General features: G+C 39.5%; 2 protein-coding genes and 1 long non-coding RNA gene across 3 annotated transcripts; 1 reads left to right on the plus strand and 2 right to left on the minus strand.

The window, feature by feature from the left end:
* Positions 1–893: 893 nt before the first annotated feature.
* Positions 894–11525, minus strand: nufip2 (nuclear FMR1 interacting protein 2). The gene is made up of 4 exons (XM_063485065.1): positions 11258–11525; positions 7958–9640; positions 6631–6663; positions 894–6088 (listed from the first exon to the last, which is right to left on the minus strand). The coding sequence occupies exons 1-4, from the start codon at positions 11403–11405 to the stop codon at positions 6036–6038; spliced, it is 1917 nt and encodes a 638-aa protein (XP_063341135.1). The 5' UTR covers positions 11406–11525; the 3' UTR covers positions 894–6035.
* On the plus strand, positions 9652–22964 carry LOC134635652 (uncharacterized). The gene is made up of 3 exons (XR_010094968.1): positions 9652–11030; positions 17395–17525; positions 22137–22964. It is a non-coding gene; the product is annotated as an uncharacterized LOC134635652 (long non-coding RNA).
* Positions 15119–23842, minus strand: LOC134635651 (glycine receptor subunit alpha-2-like). The gene is made up of 10 exons (XM_063485067.1): positions 23567–23842; positions 22976–23103; positions 22132–22199; positions 19146–19369; positions 17944–18026; positions 17705–17842; positions 17386–17600; positions 16608–16781; positions 15984–16076; positions 15119–15856 (listed from the first exon to the last, which is right to left on the minus strand). Exons 1-10 carry the CDS (start codon positions 23623–23625, stop codon positions 15593–15595), a joined length of 1446 nt encoding a protein of 481 aa, XP_063341137.1. The 5' UTR covers positions 23626–23842; the 3' UTR covers positions 15119–15592.
* Between the last annotated feature and the right edge of the window lie 651 nt (positions 23843–24493).

A 24493-nucleotide genomic window follows, 5' to 3' on the forward strand; every position in this document is an offset into this window, starting at 1 on the left:
ACAGAAGATAGTTTTAAAAAAAATAAAATAAATAAACTTCCTTGGTCTGAAGAGTCTCAGTTTCTGAATGCAGAGTCAGAATTTGGCATAAACAAAAGCCAAGTACCGATCCACCCTGCCTTGTTCAGGCTGCTGGGGTTGGTGTAACGGTATAAGATCTTTTCATGGCACACTTTAGCCGATGAACCTGTGGCATCGTCATGCCAATATGGACCAAAATGTCAGCACCTTGTTGTGCCACAGAAAATTTAAAAGAAAAACAAGGGTTCAATACTTAACTACCAAAACTGCAAATAAAGTGACCAGCGTATAACAGCACAAAAATTGTCCAAGGTTCGCAAATTGCACTTTGTCCCATTCTAACACTGCTTAACAGCTGACACAGTACAGGTCATAAAATGAGTCCTGCTTTATTACTGCTCTTAAGGCCCGGTCTTTCAGAGTGACCAAACCCCATTTTCTGGAAAAACCCTTCTGTTACTTTAACCTCCTAGGACCTGCCGTCCACATATGTGGACATCACATTTTGGGTTATTTAGACCAAAATACTCAATTTTGCCCTACATGGGCCTGATATCCACTTACGAGGACATTATACTGCTACTGTTCTATCAAAATTTTAAACGAATATCCTCATATGTGGCTCTTATTTTTCTTAAAAACAAAAATAAGGTAAAAAAAAAAAATAATTCTGGTAATTCTTTGTTTTTACATTCATCGGGCCCCAATATGCCCAAATATCAAAGAGAAATTAAAAATGCATGCCGTGGCAGAGTTCGGGTCTTAGGAGGTTAAAATTGTGCTTAAATTTAGCCCTAGCCTAAAAAAAAAAAAAAAAAAAAAAAAAGGTCACACCCACAAGAATCAAACAGAAGCCTTGAAGCTTATCTGTGGGTTAAATGGGATAATGGGATTTAAGATTTGCAACGTGTCTGTAGTAGTGCACAAGGTTGAGATAATGTGTCACAGGAAACACGGTGTCAGTGTGCAACCAAAACAGAAAACACAAACACTGCTTTCATGAAAATTTGACATTTTAATGGAAACTAAAATTGTGAACACTGGAGTTTTCTCTCTCTCTTTTTTTTTTTTTTTGTAAATTGACTATTACATTGTTTGGAATTTGAGGGTTATTATCATGCTTTGAAAATAAAAAGAACATTTTAATGTGACACTTCTGTTAAATTCAAAAACAAAACAAAGAAAATTAAATAATCAGACTGCTCACTTAAAAACTTAAATGCCAACCTGTAAGACATGAGAAAGAAATGCCATTGCCTCGTGTTTTAAGAAGGGCAAGAGATGGAGAATCGATGAGAGGAGGAGCAGAAAAAAAATAATGCATGAACACAAGCAGCAGCCATTTGAGATGACAAAGAAAAGGAGGACGATTCGGCACATATCATCTCTTATGACTGAATCCTTTAAAAGGACATGTGTCACCCTTGTTTACTCCCATTGTAACTACCTCTCAGGTGTCACTGAAATAAAAAATTAAATTAAACAAAACAAAAAGCCCTATGTAAATTTAAAACACTTCCAAGAGGCAATGACAGTTTAAAGGAGGGACAGTTTTTAAGTCAAGCACAAACACCAAGTCCAGCATTTCCCGTTACAGATGACTGATTACTGGATGATGAAGCAGCACTTCCGGTATTTGTTTTAAGAATCCCCCCCCCACCCCTCCCACACACACCGTAAGTCAACGCGCTCAAAGTGACATTCAGCTGCTACAGTAGTGACTTCTCATCTCCATCAACCGCCCTCTGTCTGTCTGTGCATTTGTCATTCAGTAGCTGAATATCTGAGTAGTGTACCTTTGGCGAAAGCAGATTCAGAGCTGTTGAACTGCACTTAAAAAAAAACAAACAAAAAAAACCAAAACAAAACACCTCGCCCCCCCCCCACCTCACAACATGATCAACAACACGACAAATAAAAATATAATCAAGAGGAACTCTGGATGCAGTGTTTTCAATGCTCATCACTCCATCAGAACTATCTGAAGCATTAAGGAAATTTGTATAAAATTGGATGAGAGAAAACAAACAAACAAACAAAAAAAAAAACCATTGAGGGCAAATATCTTGACATTGGGATTTAAAAAAAAAAGAAAAAAAAAAAAAAAAGTAGTAGGTCTACATCAGCCTTACTAACTAAACATCTAGCGCTCATCAAAAATGAGACATTGCGATTTTCTCAATTATTTCTTTTAGTCACATCCTATTTGTGCATCTATGGATAATTTATAACTCAAAAATAAAACTTTTTTTTTTATTTTTTTTATTAAACACATTAAAAGATTAAACTTGTTAAAGAATTTCAAATTAATTATGTGCTACGTTCAGACATTAACTCGACAACGGACTGGAGTATACACCAGCGAGCAGAGATCTGTCTCCCGTGCCCGTGTGATTTGGCTTTAGGTCGCACCTGTGAACACAACCTACGGGACGCCTGAAATGCTCCTCGCCTTCAGTGGCATCCACATCGTTTAAAAGAAGAACAATTAGGAACAGCCGAAAGAATACTTGAACAGCGTTGCAAATGTTCCAAAAAAAACCCAAAACAAAACAAACAAAAAACACCAAACAAACAACAAAACAAAAGAAATAAAGAAAATGGCACAGATAAACGCTGGAAGCAGATTTGAAACAATCAAAATTGCTGTAAAAGTTTTTCTTTATAACACAGGCACCTGAACATGAAACGAGGGACTTTTTTGAAATATACGAGGAACTTGCATATAATAGGAAGAACTCGCTATGCGCGCACCAAACAAACAAACTTGCCACTCACAACCTGGAAGCATCCTTGAGGTGATTGCACATCCTGAGGGGGTGGAAATATAAACTCCACATGATCAGGTTTTTCTTTCTCACCACACCAACAGTCACTCACTCCCACCACCACCCAAAAAACAAACCACTGATTAACCACCTACTCTGCTTCAAGAACCTGTTTTTTGGTTTGCAGGCTACAATGCTGAATAATTATTTCTCTGTCAATATATGCATATTCAATATAGCCTTGTTGCTGTATTAAGTGCTTGAAAAAGAGGGGCATCAGGGTGGGAGCAAAGGAGAATCTCTGATTTCCCTCTACCAGGACCACTCTAGCATTAAAAAAACAAAACAAACAAAAACAACAAAACAACCCCCCCCCCCCAAAAGAAACAAAACAAACAAAAAAAAACAAACCCCACACATGAGAAAATAGTGTTTTCATCATAATACTACAGTAAGATCATGTACTAGTTATTCTGATCACCCTGCTTTACATTTAGAAGCCTATAGCTGTGCACTGATAATCCTTTCAGCCTGAACATTAACCATATGGTAACCTGTTTGTGTCCCCCGCCCCCCGCAAATAGATTATGGGCCATTGCAAGAAATTAAACTGCGGTGTTTCTTGTAACTTGATGCCAGATTAAGTGTCAATTTTCCACAAGCACAGAACAACATAAAAATAAGCGCTTATACCTCCTCAATTACCCCTGCTTCCTCATTGACCACGTCTGACACGAGTGTTCTCGTTCAGAGGGCAGCGTCTGCTGATACGCTCATCCATCAAATGGCGTACAATGGAAGCCAAAACAAAGCTTTTTAAATACCAGAGAGCCGACTGCGATTAGACGTGGAAGTTAAATGTCAAGACAACTTGTACAAAAACATGGCTGCAGTTATGACTTCCCCTCTCCGTGCATGAGCGCGAGCTGCGGCGCCGCCTAATCAGGACACAGTGGAAAGAAGTGTACTTGAAAGCTCATATGTGTACCCCCGTAGAAACACCGCTGATGTTCAGCATTAATAAATCAAAGAGGTGCTTCACTATGAACACATAAGGGAGAAAATGAACCGGCAGAGATTACAAGGTTACAGTCCAGGATACATGGAAAAGAGCCTGTGCAGCACTGTGCTTAAAAAGAAAAGAAACTATTTTAGAGCCCAAAACGATTAATGACAGCACCTCACACGCCATGACAATTTTTTTCTCAAAGTATTAACTTTTTGGTGTGTTGTCACAACATACGATACTTTATATAAATCAGACTTAAAGTCAACCTTTCCAATGAGAACGTTTACGTGACGGGGGCCGTTTGGCAAGAAACAATATTAAAACACAGTCATGGCTTTATCAACACTACCTGAGTTACATTTAATAATTCTGTATATTTAGCGGCTTTTTTTTTTCTGAAAAGTAACAGCCCAGAGCCATTCTTTCAAGGAGGATTTCTCGTCAGTACACACAGATTTCGTCTATTAATCATAAGATAAAAGCAATTAGTTTACATAAAGTGCTAATAATCCACACATTAGCCAAATCAGAGCTTCTAGAGAAAAACCTGGACAGTTGCTTTGTTGAGTAAACCGATCTTGATTTGCTGATGGTGAAGAAAAAAGGAAAAAATAAAAAAATTGACATCACAGCTGGTCAGCTAGCAGATTTGGGCTCGCTAGACTTAGATCTTACAACATGAGCCTTTAGAATAATTTTAAAAAATATACACATATCCCACCATCGAATTTAGAAGTCGTGCAACAAACTGAACACCCTTAAACATTCTGAACTGCACTGCAGGCCACGCTAGCATCTTGGCTGATGACGTTGTAGCTCTACATAACCCTCGCAACCCCTCCCCTCCCAACACGCATGTATGGATCACACGGTGTTATTGCACACTGGTTTGCAAACGTAATAGGTTATCCACAGTAAAACATAATAGTATTTAACTAATCTTCACATTTGAACAGTTTGAAAAAGTGTCTACTTAGGGAACTAAGATTAGTATTGCAATTGTTCTGTTACTGTTATCTTTGTATGCCGATGAACAGTGACCTCCAACTCGTGCGTTTTCACCAGTAAACATGCAAGAAAAACGATTCCGTACAAGGCAGAAAAGTAAAGACCAAATTCTGAGTCAAAAGAAGAAACAAAACAAAACAAAAAAGTACATTGTAAAAATGTAGAACAGGTTCCTTCGACAAGAGGAACTGAACACAAATACAGGCAAAATAATCTGTATTGACATCCTGAGCCTTACTGCTGAACAAAAAGCACAAAATGCAGAAGACTTTTGTGGAAGCAATGTCTCTTTTTTTCTCCTCCTTTTATTTTACCTAACAGTTTGTCACCAAGCTTATTCCCCAACTCAGAGTTCATTTAATAGAACGTATAATGAACCTCAGTTTAAGAACAGCCGGTGACAACCTACTAATAATCTGAAACGTATGAAAAGCTTCAGGATGAATTTAACGGAGACCTTATTTTTGACTCTTTAGCACACCTAATAAACAGTGAAACAAAGGGGGTGGCTTTCCTTCAAACTGGGCACTTTTGTACCTGTGCTCTGGGGTCATACTGTAGTGCAGATAACACTCATGTTAGGTCAGACGAAACGACACAAAAAGAAAACGTGGGCAATTAAATTTTCCCTTACTGATTTAAGACAAGACTCCCTTCCTGGATGGGGCCTCACCTATAAGCTCCCATTTAACTTAGTGGGACCCCACAGACCTTTCCCCCCCAAAGAATCCTTTGCAGAGTGTTTTCTCCTTTCATTCATGATGAATTCAGATGTGCATGTATAACGTCTAACATATCTACAATGAAACTCGTGAATGTGTAAAAGAAAACATGACCGAGGCATGCTGTAGTCAGACTGACTGCTGCCACAGGTCAACAGGATAAAGGCTTAGGGAGGTGCAGTCCAAAACACCTTCCTTTTGATGAACTCCCAAACATTATCCCTAAAGAGCCATGAGACAAACAAAGATCGCAGCCCAAAGTGTCCATTCGTCATGTTGGAGAGGCACCAATCAGCTCCTTTTTAACGTCCATCCAGAGCTTGTGTGTTCATTTTGATGCCCCCAGGGAAGTCTGTTATTCCACCCGAGATTCCATGGAAAATCTGTCATGCTAAACTATCAAATGTTTTCACAGTTGTCACTTCTATCCAACAGGATTTGTGATTTCCAAGGTAGATAACTGCAGCACCCAGAAGAGAAGAAGGTAAGTACTGTAGGCCATCTACCTCACTGATCAGGTCCATCCTTGGTCTCTCCGTAAATAACTACCCTTTTTGGATCTACAGGAGAGAAGAGATGAATTAGGGTGATCAAGGATTCTGTGTTTATTTTAAAATGTTACGCATCATTTCTTAAAGCATTAAATGGCCTTGCTCTGAAGCACATTAAGGACTTAACCCCTAATGTGCCTCAGCATTTACTTAGGTGAATGTGGCCATGCTGGTCATTTCAGTGTCTCAGCTAGCACAAAGGATTTCATAAATGTGTGATAACACTGCCGTGTTTTATCCCATTATTTTTTCTTATCTTGTCATTCTATACGATTATTTTCTTTCTGAAGCATTTAGTAATGGTACAAAAAAACAAACAAACATCTTTCTTATTATTACTACTGTCAGACATAGTGTATTCTGGAGCTTAATTGCAAGTTTCAAACGATGGCTTTCAAATAAATTTATATTTGAAGGTTTTTTCTTTTTTGTGTGTTTTTTTCATTATAGAAAACTATAGGTAAAATGAACTAAATCCAATTCTAAATCCACAGCCATTCCTTGCTTGGAAAACAGTGCCAACACATATATTTAAGACAGGATCTTTGTACCTTGTTTTTGCAAGTTGAAAACGGATTCCATTTCTGATGAAAGGAAACAAAAACACACATTAGCTCATCATGAAACATTCTTTTAAAAAAAATCATTTAAAAAAAAAAAAAAAAAAGCAAAAAAACCCCAAAACACACCAGCAAATATGTAAACATTTTACAAGTTATTGTTTTACACAGCTGACAAAATCTGCATTTAGGTTCATGCTTAATGCCGTTAAACAAAATTATACTTTTACATATCGAACAGCAATCGCGAGAACGATTGAATTTTTTTTGCTGTTAGTGATTAACTGCAAGCATTTGCGGTGACTAACCGTTTACCCAAAGGTTGACTGTGTTGACTGCAAGGGGATTGGCAACTTGTCTACAAACAATCACAGCCTGGAATCACTCTCAGACGTACTGGTAAAGGTTTATAACAAACTGTCATCCAATTTATAAATAGAGACAGATAGACTGATTTTAACATAGTGTCGAAGTCAGTAGTCTGCTACACATCTCTTTGTATCGTTTTATCACAGTTAATCTTCATGTTATCAAACCGACTGCATGTCATTGTTAACTTAACCCTATTCAATCACAAACGGATAGCAGACCGACTCCACCTTATTGCGGTTTTATCACCGCCTTAACACAAAGTCACTTTGAAGACAGCAACTGACCGAGTGCTCACAGACCTGGTCCTGTATTTGTAGTAACTTTTTCAAAGGCAACGAAACTACTCTACAACTACCATTTGCCCTATCAAAAAGCCATTTTTGGAAGGTAATAACATTTTTAATATGGATAAGATAATTCAGTTGGTGAGCTGCAAGTATTCGTTTTCACCTTAGCAAAGAATCAAGTCAAATTTCATATGAAGTCATCTATGGCTGACTTAGTTCATTTCTTTGGTAGAACTATGAGGCAAAAATCAGACGCCGTCTACAGTTACTCAGACTGTGTGCTGAAGCACTTTTGCTGAGGTTAACTGCTACACTAATTTTAAAAAACAGAACAGGTGGTGCCAAAACAGAACCTTAGGCTAAGTCCACACCAACATATTTTTATTTCGAAAAGAAAAGAATCACCACCCAGATGTGCATTTGAGGAACATTTCAGAAATAATTTTGGTCCAACACCTGAACACACATAGCAAGATCATTTAGAAAGCATCATGATGTAGAAATAAACTGTAAAACAGCTGCTATTTTATCAAACAAGGTAAGCAAAACCTTAAAGAAATACAAGAGAAAAATACACTTTTTTAAACATTCAATGTAGCCCTAAGAATTCAAATCTGGTTATTGGGTTAATGTTTTTGATAGAGCAGAGTGAAACTTACCTTTAGTGTGATAAGTGACAGCAGCTTTAACGTCAAAGGACCCCCAGCTACACCTCGTGCTAATGTCTTTAGAGAGGACCTGTTCTTTAGATGAGCCAAATAATAAAGTGGTTAGCTGACCCTGCGCAGGCTTAGCACCGTTGTCTTTACTGGGGGCCAACACAGCAGTTCCTGCACCTTGTGTCTTTTCCTTGCCACATGGCTGCAGCTTGTTCTCCCCCTCACTCATCCCATAAGCAGGAGGACAAGCATTGGACACAATGCAAGGGGTACAAGTCCTTTTCTCAGGGTCTTGAACCAAAGGCCCAGGCTCTAACAATGATGGGCTAATGTCAAAGCAAGGCTGGGCAACCTTGGCTGCAACAGCTTGATACTCGCTATTAGATGTGACCACAGTAGTTTTGTCCTCTCCGGGCACCGGCCCATTTCCGCCTTCTGGGCCCAAGTTGGGCTCATTAATGAAGGAAAGCCCCCACTGATTCTGGAAGATATCTCCCAGGGCTTTCTGATTTGTCTGAGCCGCCGGTGGGTCAAGGTGACGAGCGCTAGGGAGTACAGGTTGCATATTTAAAGGGTAAATTAAAAGAGTACACTTTCTAAGCTCATATGCCTCTCCATCTACAGGACTAGTTGTGGAGCTACAGTTACTTTCCAGAGGAGATGCTACATTGTCGCCACTTAGGATAGACTGGGCTGATGGAATACTACTAGCAGCAGGAGCTAAGAAGGTACCCACTGACGGGCAACCGTTTCCATTTCCAGAAACAGGACCATTAGTAAAACTAGCTGAGGTGATCGTTTTCATAGCAGACATAGGGACCTGTGACAGTCTGACAGGAGGAGGCAGTGCCTCTCCTCCACCTTGAGCTACTTTGTTGAGGTTCTCTTTTACTTTACTTGCATAACTGATCTTGGGAACAATTTTAGCACTGCTATTGTCCACAGGAAATACTGGCGGAGGCTTGAACAAAGTCCATGAGTCCTCTTTTGAAGGTGAAGAAAGCTTGCCTTTGTGTCTTTCCTCAGTTTTTTTACCCAAGGTGCCAACTGTTTTACCATCAGAGTTTTTCCTCTGAGATTCACCCACTGAAGCCTCTGATACAACAGCCCGTTTGGCTGTCGACTGAGTTTCTACTTTCTGGGTGGCTCTAAATCCATCGAGTCTCGAGGTCATTCCTTTCTCATTTGTCTCTAGATTCAAAGCCCCCAGCTCCTCTGTAGTGTGGCCCTGCTGCATGTCTCTCTCCTTTTCTCTTATCACATTATCAGTGTTCTTTGTATTGTTACATCTGGTCTTGCGTTTCTTCGGAGTAGTATATCCACCTTCCGAGCTACTACCGTCATTGTCCTTGCTAGAATAGCCATTTGTAATTAAGCCACAGTTTACGACGCCATTTTGAAGTAATACGGAGTCCTTCTTATCCAAAGGCGGGCCCTCATGATGACTCAAATCCTGCACCTTCTCCTTGTCATTTTTAAAGTCCATATTCTTCTTATGGTCCAGTCCTTTGATGCTTATTTTTGGAACAGTCGTGCACAGCTTTTGCGTCGATTTGGGCTTTGCATTTGTATTAATTGTGTGTCTGTTAGCATTGATGCTAGGTGGATGCGACATGCCAACAGCATTAGACAGATGTGGATTCTTCTCTCCCTCCTCGTCACTGATGCTTACTTTTTTATTGCCTGAAAGGGGAAACAAAATCAGTTCATACTGAAATTAGGGAACACATCCACCACCTTTCATCTGGCAGAAAACCTCCACAACTACTACATTTCCTGAAAGTCTGTGTCAAATAATCTGTTTCAAACTTGGAGAAACTACAAGGCTTTTATAGATTTTTTGTGTGTGTGCGCATGCATGCTATCACAATAGCAACAGCATGACAACACTAGCAAAAAAGTGACTATGCAACTCTTAACCTAAACAAATCCAAGTAAAAAAGATGCACATTAAACTTTTAAATGTTTCTCTAGTATTACATATAAACCACACCCATGGAGAACATGACTGATCTCTTTATTGGGTTTATCATTATTCTTATAGTGCTGCGTGTAATTAAACTTCCTAACAATCTTCCAAGATGAGCTGAGAGCTCACTACATGTAACAAGTTATAGAAATTAGATATGCTTCACAACTGTCAACAACATAAAGGACTCTTGCTTAGCTTCCCCCACCCCAGAGAATATTCGACATCAGAGACAAGTTGTTGCAAGGATCGCTCACAACAGCATTTATGGCACACGCACAGAGGAGCAATAAACTATTAACAGGCCCGTGCACGGCAGAGACGCATGGGAATTGCTGTGTCAACGTAGGACTTTTCATTCACAACGGTGCTGCCTCAAGGTCTATGAGCGCAGCACCGAATGGATTGCATACAGTCTCTCCTCTCTTACACGGAGGCCGGTTCTTACTCACTAGCAATCATACGCGTGCATATAGACTCGTAAGGACGATGGTTACAGTGTCAGCTCAGCGCCACAAAACAAGACATTGTCCAGTTGTTGCCTGGCTTCACATTGACTGGACAACATGCAACAGGCCTGTCAATGATGGCTAGCTTTAGCTAATGTCAACTAACAGCGGCTCGGTTGCCACCAACACGCCCAGGAACTGTCGTGCCCTATCAGCACCAACAGCAACAACCACAGCAGCCAAAATGACAGCAGAGACATGCCAGAACAGCAAAGTATGTTGCCTGTACAACAATTTCTAACTAGCTGTGGAACTACAGCATTAGCCAGCAGTGATAGTCTAACATGGCTGACAGGAAATGGCAGCTCAGAACATTCCAGTGGAGCCGGCTCGGTTTTCCTAAGCTGGACATGAGCATGCCGAACAAAAAAGACACAGATTTGACTATTGTTGAGGACAACTTGCCGTGCACTCCTATCAAATAATGCGCTAAGAACACATGGCAGCATGGCAGGGGTTCCTTGAGATGATTAAGATGCATTTGCAAAAGAAAAATGGTTGGCGAAACCGGCGCACAAGGTCAATCCCCGATGTGTCAAACCACCACAGCGACAACTGTCACGCAACGTCAGCTAGCGAACTTGCTAACATAACGGTGAGTTCTTCGTCCGGCTATCCGTCAAAAGGGGCCAAGCTTTTCACCAGCTGAAACATTTACCAAATTATCTCAAGGAACCATATATAATATGAACTAATAGCTAGCTAGCAGGCTAAGTCCTCAATCGCGATTTAGTTCAAATTAGTTAGCAAAAGCTAGTCGGCTCACTGACATTAGCTGACCAAGGCTAGCAAGCATTAGCTAACTTTTCCGGATGGCCCAACCTGTTTTCTTCGTCTGCGTTTCCTGATGCTGGCACTGGAAGTGGCTCTGATCATTTTTTAGACAAGTTGGCTGCTGAAAAGAGTGCCTGTCGTCTCCGTGGTGATGGTATTGCCTGTCTTGTGCCCGGTCTTTGGGCTGTTCCTCCATTGAAGTGAAGAATGTCGGACTTGTTCAACCAGTATGTTAGCTCACTCAAGTACAGGACAGTCCAATCACTACCAGAGTAAAACGGAAGCTATTTGAAGCCTCTGTAAACGTCAGCAGTAAACGTCTAAAAATGGCTCTGTTTTGGGTGGTCACCGCCACCACTCAAATCCATGTCTAGTTATTTGTGCTGAGTTATGCAGGGGAATATTTCTCAACACTTTTTTTTCTGTCAGTGCTTGTATTTAATCGGATAACTGACAGTAGAATAACGAAGGAGCGATATTAAAACAAATCTTTCGGGGTGGGCGATACCGGGGTGGGGTTCGTGTGTGAACAAAAATCACATGACCGGAGGCGCTGCCACGTCTCAAGCCAGTGGACACATGTTGGTGATGGCGAGACCAACCCCACTCCCAAAATGGAAAAAACAGACTCATTGCAAATTTATTAGCAATGCATTTGTGAGTGTTTAATCAGTACAGAACATTGTTCCTGTTTTCTGAACAAGCAACAACATTACTCTAATAATCTTTGCGTATGCACACAAATAAATAATATCAATTGGGTAGTTGGTGCAACTTAGCACGAAGTGAATGTATACTGGGGTTAGGAGGCATTAGAAAAAGTAACGTGCATTTAGTGCTTCCCATATTTGGCATCGCCCTTGTGTATATATATATATATATATATATATATATATACACATACACACACACACATATGTATATGTGTATATATATATATATATATATATATATATATGTGTGTGTGTGTATATATGTATATATATATATATATGTATATATGTATATATTCTGGTACATTTAAGTCGTATAAAAGTTGCTAAGCAAACCGATTTGCTTCCCTGTTACTATATGTGCATATAACATATAAGCTAATTTCTTATTCATTCTCGACTGACACACAGTGTAAAAAGGAAGGTTTATGTGCTTTACTTTTGTGCAAACTGGGGTCGGCACAGTGCAACGTTGCTTATGCAGGACTTTAACGGACCAACAACACCCTCTTGTGGCTAAAAAAAAAATTACAAGGCCATAGAGACTGCTTTGTTGGGGAAGTGAGGAACATTGATCATCTTCTTAGAGTGCAATGTTCTACTGTAAAACCGTGAGTCGTTAAATTGGCTTGTGCATTATTTTTCAGGCCCTTGTCAAAATGCTGAGCCCCAACATACCTAAAAAATAATATAGCAGGAAAAGTGACACTATAAGAGTGTGAATATTATTTGGTATTTACTAGGTATTTTGCATAGTGTTGCAAAATCCTTTACTCTGAATCTAATTTTGGGATTTAAAATCTTACTTAAAAAGTAGCATCAGTATGTACTTGAAATACCCAGTGTAAAAACGGGCCTTTTCTGTGATAATACACATTATTGAGTCATAGTTACTTATTAATCAGTGTGTATATTGTTTTTACTTAATGTACTTCTGGTTAGCTAATTCTTTAACAACATAGCATCATATGTGTTTTATATTAATCTGTATGCTTTAAACAATTAGAGTGAACCCCAGAGTACAAACACTAAAATACAGTGTTGTAGAAGAAGTAGCTTTTCATACAATTACATGAGTGATGTAGAAGTGCATACATTAAAATTAAACTTTGGCATAGTATTTGGGTAAATACCCCATAGGACACAATACTGGGCCTAAATAATGTATAGCTCTAAAAAGAAAAAAGAAAGACAAATTTTCATTCAAAACAAAGGCAAGAAATTGTGGTGGCTGTCCCTTGTTTGAGCTAAGCTCACGCATGCAAGTGTAGTTATCCAAGGGTGAGTATAATATAGTAGAAGAAAATGACTGAAATGAACATCGATTCTGGATTTGTCATGGTGAGGGTAGCTGATTCGCACAAACACAAATACAGTACAGTGTCAAGGATCCTCTTATCTTTGACACTATTTAGGTGGGAAAAAAAGAGGTCACCCTAGTTTCACACAGTCTCAGTGCTGATGTTTGCCCTTTTTCTACTTTTTAAAATGAATAATTCATGTGATAACTTGATTTTATAAAAAGCTAAAACCATGTCATGGACTAGAAATGCTAACCTAGCAATACCTTAAGAACAAAATTCATGTGATGTACTGAGCAAGTTATTGCTCAAAAGGTATTTATTGCATAGTTTATTTATCATTTGCAAGCTTAATGAAGACTGACTCGGGCATCAGATGGAAGACAAATGTAATGAAATGCAATTTAGCATTTGTGAGATAGTTTTTGAAATAGTCTTTGAAATAAAATGTCAGCTCTATTAAGCAAACATTCAACTTAATTGAATGTTGTCTGAATGAACCAAACTTTTTGCATCTGTCATTAAACAGTGAAAGGTAACACTATAATAACTCTAGAATTTCACATTAAATTGCAGATAGGTGAGAAACAAGCGATGGGACATGGAACACCGTGTCCCATCAGAACAGCTTCACTGTGCCTTGGCATTGATTCTCAAAGTCTCTAGAACTGTACAGTGGGGATAATAGACCCTCATTAGGTGTTTGGATGATGGCTGGTGTTGAGCCCTGATGGTTCAAAATTAGGGAATGCAAAACACCATAGCATACAATTCCCATTACTGTGGATGTTCATCAAACCCTTCAGTGACTGTTTGTGCCCTATGGATGGATGTGTTGTCATCCTGTAAGACAACACTCCCATCAGGAAAGAAATACGTCATCACAGAATAAAAGTGATCGCTCAGAACAAGTTTCTATTGATTTAAGCGGACCCTCCTTTTTTAAAGGGGAACATGGACCCTAACAATAGCAACAAAATGAGGGACTGGATCCCTGCTGGCAAAACGGTGGCAGAAACAGACCATTTCTAATACAATGACAAGGCTGAGACTATCGAGGTTTATTAGGATTGCAGAGGATCTTTATGCTAAGTCTAGATTATACTTAGCATTCACTGTAAGCCAGATCTGAAATTGTTTAAGTTTAGAAACAATTTACATTTATATGAATACTGTAAAAATACACTATCGAGAAATTGTCCCACATAAAATGTTCTTCCAGTAAAATAGTAGTGTTTGCGTAGCGCTCTAATGCATCACCATTGGTTGTGTTGGGTGGTCAGACTTTGTTCCGATGTGGCTATGGTCACCTCTAGCTCCTCCCATGGGGTCAAGAGTGAAGGTTTTGCGCTACATTTCGAGCTGTATTTATTTTAGATGTACCAACAACGTGTTCCAGAGATTATTTGATAAGAGACAGAGTGTACTCCTACTGTGTAATTTAGGTGGGCTTTGTTAAACACCAGTACAACACACTTTCTGCAAGCCCTTAGGAGAACTCAGTACCAGATGTGTGCAGCTTAAAAAGCTATTCTGACAACCAAATAAGCCAGGTTCTGAAAAACTGAAACATTATTTCCTCACTGTAGTTAATGATTATTTCTCTGTGTTTAATACCATATGAATAGAAACTATTTGGAATAGTACAGTGCTTTCTGGAAGTTGTTAGTTTCTAATAATACTATATTTCTTACTTTAATTGCATTTACATAATGTTACTCTTGTTCCTGATAAAATATTTATAATATTAATATCTGGTCAGTATGCAGATATGAAACTAAAGATTCAGATGGTTGAGATGAATATTACTAATTCAAAGAGATCAAAGTATTTTTCAAGCAAACATATTTCTCAAACAGGATATTCAAGTCTTTATTACAGATTGAGCTCCTTCAGCAGGAAACCTAATATCATATATATTCATATTCCATAATTTTTGCAGCCTGCAATCAGACTCTTTTGATTCCTTTGAATCACAGTTATGGTGAATAACAAGTACATGTTTTCAATGATACTGCAGACACGTGTTTTTGCACAATGCCCACCATGGCATCTGTAAAATTTGTGCACAGTAAAAAAGTAAAGGTGCAGTCTGAGTACATGTGAGGCTACAGCAACTGCACGCACAGATTTTCCTCTATAGAACTTTGACTTGATGGAACTGTAAATGCACACAATAACCTAATGTGAAAATGCATAAGTGCTAATAAAAAGTGCATTTTGTTATTCAAAATGTAAAGAAACCGCTGGACTCTTCCAGGTCACATGATTGCTCAGTGGCACTGAACATGCAGTCAAAACACATCTTGCATGACTCAACTGAGGACTCAGTGAAGGAAGTAGCCAACTTGTTCATGGTCCTCAGTCTGTCACAGTATTCCTTGGACGTCTTCATGTCGCAGAACTTTATAGGTAACCCAATAAAGGATGTTAAACATGAGGAAGCTCATGGGAAAAACAGCCCGGGAGATGGTATCAATCCTTTTGGCCCGATCCACAAAACGCCTCCGTATCTCATAGAAACCCAAACCAGGAGGTAGATCAGCAAAAATGGGTGTTGCATCCATTTCCTGAGAGGACAGTGCAAGTCCAATACTCTGGAGCAGAAAACCCTGCTGTGCCAGCTCCTCCTCCTGGAAGACAAAGACACAGCACAGACTCACTGCACTCACTGCAAATCACTAAGCTAAACTGTTTGTTTGTTTGTTTTTCTTTTTTTGGAGCCAGCAATTGGCTGGTGAGCAAGGCAACAGTACATACCCTGGCACAGGCACTGCACTGCTGGGATGCATTCCCATGAGGATCATTGTTCCCTGACATGTTGTTTCCTTTCACCTTACTGTCACCGGTCCCCTGCGGGTGAGTGTGGGGGGAAAGCCGGCACAATTATTTAATCGTCAAACAGACTGCACTGACTGAACAGTTTGCAAAACTGGCACAACTTTGCTCTACTGCATAGATGTCAGGCCACATGCATTGTATTGCACTGCAGATCAAAGCAGATGTCAGGTGTACTGAGGTATAAATATTATAAAAGGTATAAAGAGCCCTTCAGCTGCTGTCACATTGCTTTAACTTGGCTTAATGAAGGCCAAATTTCTCAAAAATGTGAAGAACTGGCCAAAAGAAGAGCCTCATCTAGTTTAAGGGTAATTTATCCTAATTTGTCTTCCTTATTCTTCCCTTTCTCATGATATCCATGATGTTGAGAACACTCAGCCAACAGTAGAATAAGGTGATGACTTGAATTAATCACAGGTCAGTGCTGTGTGCTTTTTCTGACTGGAGTGTAGCATGCAGCTGAGTAGCAGCTCGTGCAGAGCTGGGCACAGGGAATAGCAGGTGACAGCTGCCTGAGGGCCTGAGTGGGTGGGCTGCACTTACAGTTCTCTGCTGCTGCTGCTGCTGCTGCTGCTGCTCTTTGAGTTTCTTTTTCATTCTGAAGAACTCCTTGTGCTGGCGTGAAACAAAGTTGACGGCTGCATACTCCAGTAGTGCAGCAAACACAAACAGAAGACACACCGCCATCCAGATGTCTATGGCTTTGACATAGGATACCTGCATAACCATAACAATCAACTGTCTCAATTAATATCAGAATCAGAAAGAAGTTTAACACCAGCTCAGCTGAATGAAGCCTCCAGTACATATACACAAAAGAATGCATCAAGTATAAGCCAATGATTTCTTTTTTAAAAAAACAACTGGATTATTACTATTATTCAATTGCGTTAATGTGCATTATTAAGGTAGTTCTTCAGCATTAGGATGTGGTCAGCAAGGTGTTCCTTTTGGACTGAGTGAAGAAAGATGATATATTATTGTATTTTTATATTATTTAATTATTTCCATTTATAATATTTATGTTAAATACATTAAAAAAAATTTAATTAAACTGATTATACCATTCACTTAGAAAAAAGTTAAAACTAAATTATCCCACAGCCCAATGAAATGCATGCTAAGCTGACTGGTGATGCTAAATATGAATGTGAGGTTGAGTAGTCCAATTAGAAACTGAAATTTGGGTGCTAAAAAATTCTCTTGTTAAATCTATTTTATCTGATTTGACTTTCTTGGAATCATACAACCCCTCTGTATTTCCATGCTGACTTTATCTTTTTAGTAAACAGCAGATAACTTGCTGAAATTTGCTTCTGACCTTTGGCAGGGAGGCCCTGGAGCCAGAGCTCTGTGTTGTCATGGTGAGCACAGTAGTGATTCCCAATCCCACCCTTGCGGGAGCTGCATCCATGTTGATCCAGAACGACACCCAAGACAGGATGACAGTCAGCAGGCTCGGTATGTACATCTGGATCAGGTAGTAGCCCATTTGGCGCTCTAGGTAGAATTTGACCTCAATGCAGGTGAATTTACCTGACGACAGGAGGAGGCAGAGGTGCAAACTGAAAGTCTTATTAGAAGGTGATGGACAGTGTGTACTGAGAATGTAGGACAGTGGGTCGTCATATGTCCTGTACCTGTGTTGTAGTGCTTGGTGCAGTAACCAAGACCTTTCTCCTCTTTTAGCACAAACTGAGGGAGCATTAGATCATCAGCAACCTGCACTGCTCCCACATCCAGCCATTCAAAAATCAGGTCATTCATGGTGTAACCAACTAGAGGCGAAAGAAAAAGTGTACAGTACGCAGTACGCAGTAGTTTTATGTCAAAACCTGTATGTAATGTTTTCTTAGCCTGCCTAAGAAGATGAACTCACAGCTTTCAAGCTGCATGGTGCACGTCTGGCTGTCCATGGGGAAGTTTTTCAAATCCATGGGACAGGAAAGCGTGAGTGTCAGTCTGGAAAACAGAAGCAGCAGCATAATAGTATATGACATGAAAAGGTGCTACCCTCGAACCTTATCCCATAGGCAAAAAGGCAAAAGGGGGACTTGGCTAACGACCACCTGTGAACTCCACAGTACTGGCTATTTCTTACTCATGTGTCACTCAAACCCTTTTTTTGAACACTCACCTTACATCAGTGGTCACATCAAGCAGCTCAAACCTCTCCGGCACCTGTCCTCCCTTCCATTTTTCTATTTCACTGCCCCCTGTACAGGCTACAGAAAGCACTGACAGGTGCTGACAGACATCATGTCAGCCTTTATGGTGAGCTTGATATAAAAACGGGCTGAGACACACACACATCACCACCATCAATTTAAAAAAGGAAAAAGAGAAAAAATAGGGATGTGCCCCGGTTACAGAACATAAAGACCGAGATTAAAAAGCATTCCGTTATTTAGTACAGGTGTTGGCTTTATAGATAACACACAGATGTTCTTTAGCTGTCACAGCTTTCTTTGTTGAATTATGATGTATTATGCTGTTCGTTTCACTGACCTATTTCTCTATTTTTCCCCTCCTGCACTCACAAAGCAAAGCCTCTCACATAAATGAGCAATATTGCAGAAAAGAGGAACATAAATGACCCTGGTTTAATGTCGTCCACAGACACTGTGGTTATCCCCAAGTGAGTAAGTGGGGCCATAAATAATATAACCGACCTTAAAAAAAAAAGATTTGCAGGGTTAAGGATTTTGTTCCTGTTTATCTTAATTACTAGAACTAATGCTTCTTTTTTTTCTTTCTATTTATAACTCTTTACCATTATGCTACGATTTACCAGCGCTTTAGCAGCACATTACTGACCTGATTCCTCTTTAGCCTGCAGTAGCTGCTTAACAAGAACTTGCTCACAGTGCATGCTGGACAGTACAATTACAACTGAACTGAACTGGAGTGAAACAAATATGTAGCAGTCCATACACTTGGATGTTTACAGTACTTCTCAATAGACTTTATATTCACTGAGCTACCCATCAAAGCATTTTTGGGAATGTGTTTGATAGTTGAAGTACTATTAACACTTAACCCCCCCCCCTGTATTTAATAAACACACATAAAATGGCTCACCTGATGCTGTAGAGGACATTTCCGTTCTGGAAGATCCGCAGCAGTTTGTTGTCTGTTGTAACCTCGTGAAAGTTTGCTCCCTTTTCATTTGCAAAGAATAAGTCAGGTTTCCAAATGGAGTCCAACATTGAGGGGTCCAAGTCCAGAGAGTCATCAGGGTACTCCTTATATGCTAGTCGAGGGTCATTCCACTGCTGCCGTAGAAATACATTGAGCCGATAGTCCTAAATTATGGAGGCAACACGTAATTAAAAACTGCGCTAAACTTATAAATGATGAAAAAAATGTATATATGCATAATGCATATGCATGCAAGTATGCTGCATATGTTCAAGCATCTAATTTTAGCGAGAGGGCAAAAGTAAAGAGAGAACCATCCTCTAAGCAGGCAGGCGTGACTGTGTGTCTGTGTGTGTTTGGGTAGGGGACAAATGGTGACAAACAGGCCTGAGTGCTCCCATAACCTGAACAACAGCAAACTCCACTTACAATTTCATCAATTAAAATTTGATGTCTCTCTCCTTTAGTATTTTACAAAATGCACAAATTCTCCAGGCTCTAAACGTGAATAAATCAACAAACATGACCAACCCCAGACATTCTCCAGAGGCCTTGTAAATTAAGGATGGCTGCTTATTTCGACAGAGAAAGACACATGAGAAGATCTTTGCTGACACTATGTTATGCACTTACAAGATGGTGTTTGGAGCAACTAAACAGTCATAATCTAATGACAGTATGTTTGGGCATCATGAAACTTGGCCTCCACCAAGAGTCAGAGAGGAGCCAAACAAAAAAAAGAAGCTTCAGATGAATAAACAGTAAAGTGTCTGATGCATCTCATAAATGAGCTTTAACCGGCTCTGCTCTACAAACTGCTATTAAAGTCGTGGACGCTCATATTAAATGTGGCCAGAGTTTCAAATAATGAGGTCAGTGCTTTTTGGCTCACCAGTGAGCCCGGGGCTTCGAGCAGTTTTAAACACTCGTTTTCAGACAGATTTTCTACTCTTGGCTCTGTACGAAGTCATCCCAGGCTCACATCTCAGGCAGTGAGCACAGAAACCCCACTTGCCTGCTGTTTGGTTTGTGAGAGGCAACCAAACTGACCTGACACAGGGGAGCTAAAACTGCTTGTTTCAGACCGAAGATAAACCGAGGGGCTGACACCAAGGTCCAGTGTAAATTAACAAGGATTATTTTCAACTCTGAGTCATGCAGACTTACTTAACTAAGTTACTAAGTTGGAGCTGGAAAGAAGCACAATTGCCCCCCTATAAATTTTGACACAGGAACTATTGGTCTGTGCTATTGGTTTTCCATTTGTTTTGGTACTGGCTTTAACTGGCAGCTTCAGTCATCAGTCAGAGTAAGATTAGTGCCAGTTATCATATTACAAAATGTTATACAGATTGATTGTGATACTGACTGACTTATTTTATGCTAATTCATGCACATGTTTAGTAAGTAAAATACTGAATACGGGACCTTAAAGTTGTAGTATTGTATCTCTAAGCTGTAGTATAACTGCTTTGACTGAATTAAAGGATGTGAATATAGTTTCCAGTACATTATTCACATGTTCTGTGAGTATAAGAAGGGATTAATATGAGCTACGACTTCTAACTTAGAGGCAATGATGCAAATTTATATTGAACATTATTACAGTGAAAGTGGCTACAAATGTTAGCTATAGACACTCCCATAAAAGCTCAGCTATTTATAGGTGTTCCTTGAGTCTTTAGTCAAAGTGACATTTTTAAAGAGGACCTATTATGCTCACCTCCAACTATATATTTATATTCTTGGATTTTACTACCGTAGCTTTGCATGAATCATAAATCAAAATAATCCTTATTTGTCTTATGTGCTCCTTGGTGGAGACCCTCGGTCCATCGCCTCACTGGGATTACCAGCACATACGATGTCAATATTAGAAACTTTGGCTGTATTTATTATGAACATCCACCACTGTAACAGTATATGTGACAAAAATAAAGAGATAATGGAGGTAAAGCCCAAAGGAGTTCAGTCACAGTCATACAAATGGCAAGCTTTCATTTGCATAATTCTGGATATTTGAGCCCTCTTATTGGCAGAATTAGTAATGTTCATTTAAATTGTCTGTCACAGACCCAGATTTAAATGTAGTTCAGGGTTTTGGGAAGGCCATTCCAGAAGTTTCATCCTGCGTTATCCATTACAAAACCAGTTTTGATGCATGTTTTGGATTGTTGTATTGGAACATTAAGTTATGTCCAACTTTTGTCTGTTTAGTTGAGGCGAAGTTAAAGAATTTAGAGGTAGTCCTCCTCCTTCGTTAATCCAGCCACTGTGCAATCTATCAGTACCACTGACGGTAAAACAGCCCCAGAGCATGATGCTACCACCACCATACTTCTTAGCTGGTACAGCGCTCTCAGGTTTAAAGGCCTCACCTTTACTCCTCCTGTCATTGGGGCCAAACAGCTCAGTCTTTGCCTGACCATAAAAACATTTGGCTTGTCCATCAGAGCAACTGCAAATTTCACTCGAGCATGAAAGCATTGATTGTGGAGCATTGCCTTCTTTCCTGGCCAGCACTCTCTGATGATCAAACAATCATCAGTTAAATAAAAAATAAATAAGTTCAAAAAGGAGAATCTACAGTTCTCCTTGTCTGATCTTCATTGGGTTTCTTGGACGTTTCTATTGTTCTGAGTACTGGTCAGTCTAATGCATACTGTCAATTAACTGTCTATTAACTTCACTAATAAAAAGTTAATAGGCCTTGGCCTTGTCAAGTTATAAGACGTTTTAGAACCTTCAGCACCACTTTTTAAAAGATTTAAGTGAGTATATATGTGAGCCTGTATGTATACTTTTGAACTCGTGTGGATTCAAGAAATTCGAAGTTGCACACCCATTTTTTTAAGTCATTAAAATGTATGTTGTACAATGGCACCTTCAAAAAGAGCAGATAAATTAAAAACAGATGTTTTCTCACCATAGTTGTTTCAGTGATGGATCCAAAGCTGTTGATGAAGATGTTACAGGTCACGTTGACAGGAGAACCTGACGGGAGGACACATCTTAGTAACACTGCTTCCTTAAATACCACTGATGATGTTTTCTAAAAGGAACACATCAAATATTAAAGCTGATGAAGAGCAGGGGATTCCTCTACCACAACATCTGTTTTTTCCCTTCATAATATGCCATGCCGTGTCCTGATAAAGATTTATCCACGATAACAAGCCTGAAATTGTGTTGTCATTTCCAGTATGCTCCCATTACCGTAGTCCATCTGTCGACCATTGGAACTTTAAATATTTCAGTGAGTCATTTCCGAAGAGGCAATTATTTATTGATTCAGTTTTACTTACATTGGTGTGTTTATAGATAATCAGCAGAGATTTATCCACAATGCACCGACAAGGATGTGGAGCAAATATGAAATATATATGAAATTTGACCCTAGAGGCGGTGCAGGAACTATGTGAGAGAGACTCTGCCAGTTTCACAAGATTGGACTGGAAAGGGCCTTTGGGGTAACATGCAAGGGTGACCGCACATTTCTGTCAAATAAAAACGATGTGAAAGAGACGTCTGTGAAAAGATACCATCACCTTAGGGTGTGGGACAACACAGAAACCATAACAACACATGAGGAGGAAAAGAAGGAGAAAGACTTTTGCATGGAGACATCGTAGCTTGCAGCATCTCTTGCCTCTGACCCATCTGTGAAGGATTTGTGCCACTTCACTGCACAGATTGTTGTGCAAATTGAGCAGCACTCTTTCTCACACCTTTTCAAATAGAGCAGTATTTGCATGTGGGAGTGCAGTTACCTTTGAAATTTGGTCTGATGCGAGCATCATAGCCAGATGTGCGTCCCATCAGTTTGTCCAAAAAGTCAGAGGGAGAGGGCGGCTTGACTGCCCTGCTGGGGAACTTCACCTCCTTACACTGCACAGACCTACAGGGTGATGGGGCAGTGATGATTCCGGCTTCACTGACATAAATATGAACTTAATGTCTAGCTTCTTAATTTGGATTAAGAAGCTAAAATTTAAGTTTGGACATTACATGCATTTTGTGATTAAAGGTGTCCTGCTGTGTATAAAATTGCAGGCTTTCTGAATAAAAGAACAATATCCATGAAATTACTTTTTTCCTTTTTTTTAAGGTCTGTTTCTCAAATCTTGCAAATTTAATTGGGTATTTTTACCTAATGGAACTGTTGCTTTTTAATTATAGATTACAAAATATTTAATGCATGTTTCTTTCCACTTAAAGAGAAAAGCTGTGTCGGCAGCTTCTTTGTTAAAGAAGTGCAAATGGAGTATCAGAACATGTAAGGTACAGTAACTGCCCCTTCAAATAAGCGTGCAGGCTGGCGCTTGCATTTTTGAAAGGAAAGACTTTCAAAACTATCTTACCTGCCTTGTTGAAAAATGACAAACGAAGCCCACAGTGGACACAGGATGTGCAGTAGCATTCTGAGTTGGTGGACCCAACAGATTGTAGAAAAACAGCCGAAATTTGGAAGGAAAAAAAAAAAAAGAAAAGCGAAGATGCGGAGAACTTTCAGGCGCTGGCTCCTGGAGTCAGATGAGCCTCCCTCCCTCTCTGCAGGTGTAAAATACAGGAAGCTGCTGCTCTATAATTCAAAATCCAAGGGAACTTTTTTTTTCTCCTTCCCCTGCCTCTGTTTGTGTGGATGACTTCAAGCTTTATCTCTTTTTTATGGCCATATGCATGCTGAAGGAATTACTGCAAGAATTTTTAAAGGGACAGCAGCATTTTTACAGCAGAGTTGCCCCTGGCGATGGTCTTCGACGCAGCCTCAGATCTGCCCTTTCAAATATTTGGGATTCAAACTGTACTGCTTATAAGCACTTCTATTAAACAGATCTAATTATGAAAGTTAAACACATATAGCTATGCTTTTTTTTTCTTTAATTTCTGGATGAACACAGCTCTGCTGGTGCTTAACCCACATTTTTAAAAAACTTTAAAGAGGCATGTAAATAAGCCTGAAAACTGTATTTTAATAACAAGGGAGGAGAACCTTTACATTAAAATGACCCTTCCACCTTCCTTTTAGAATCAGGTTGTTCAAAGATATTTTTGGTGAAACTGTATTTATATTGCCATCAATTTACAAAACCACATAACATCAGCACTGAATGGGCCTCAAATTGGGTAGGAGAACAGAGAGGTAACTGCCAAGTTGGCAAGATTGTTGTTCCACGCAGAAGAGAAATAAGATAAAGGCATAAAGTTCCTATTAATTCCAATGCAACACATCTCTGTGTCAGCACACATCCAGAGGGGATTTATCTTTAGCACTGCTGTTAAAAGTT

The sequence above is a fragment of the Pelmatolapia mariae genome, linkage group LG10_11, assembly GCF_036321145.2.
Source record: "Pelmatolapia mariae isolate MD_Pm_ZW linkage group LG10_11, Pm_UMD_F_2, whole genome shotgun sequence".
Taxonomy (NCBI): Eukaryota; Metazoa; Chordata; class Actinopteri; order Cichliformes; family Cichlidae; genus Pelmatolapia; species Pelmatolapia mariae.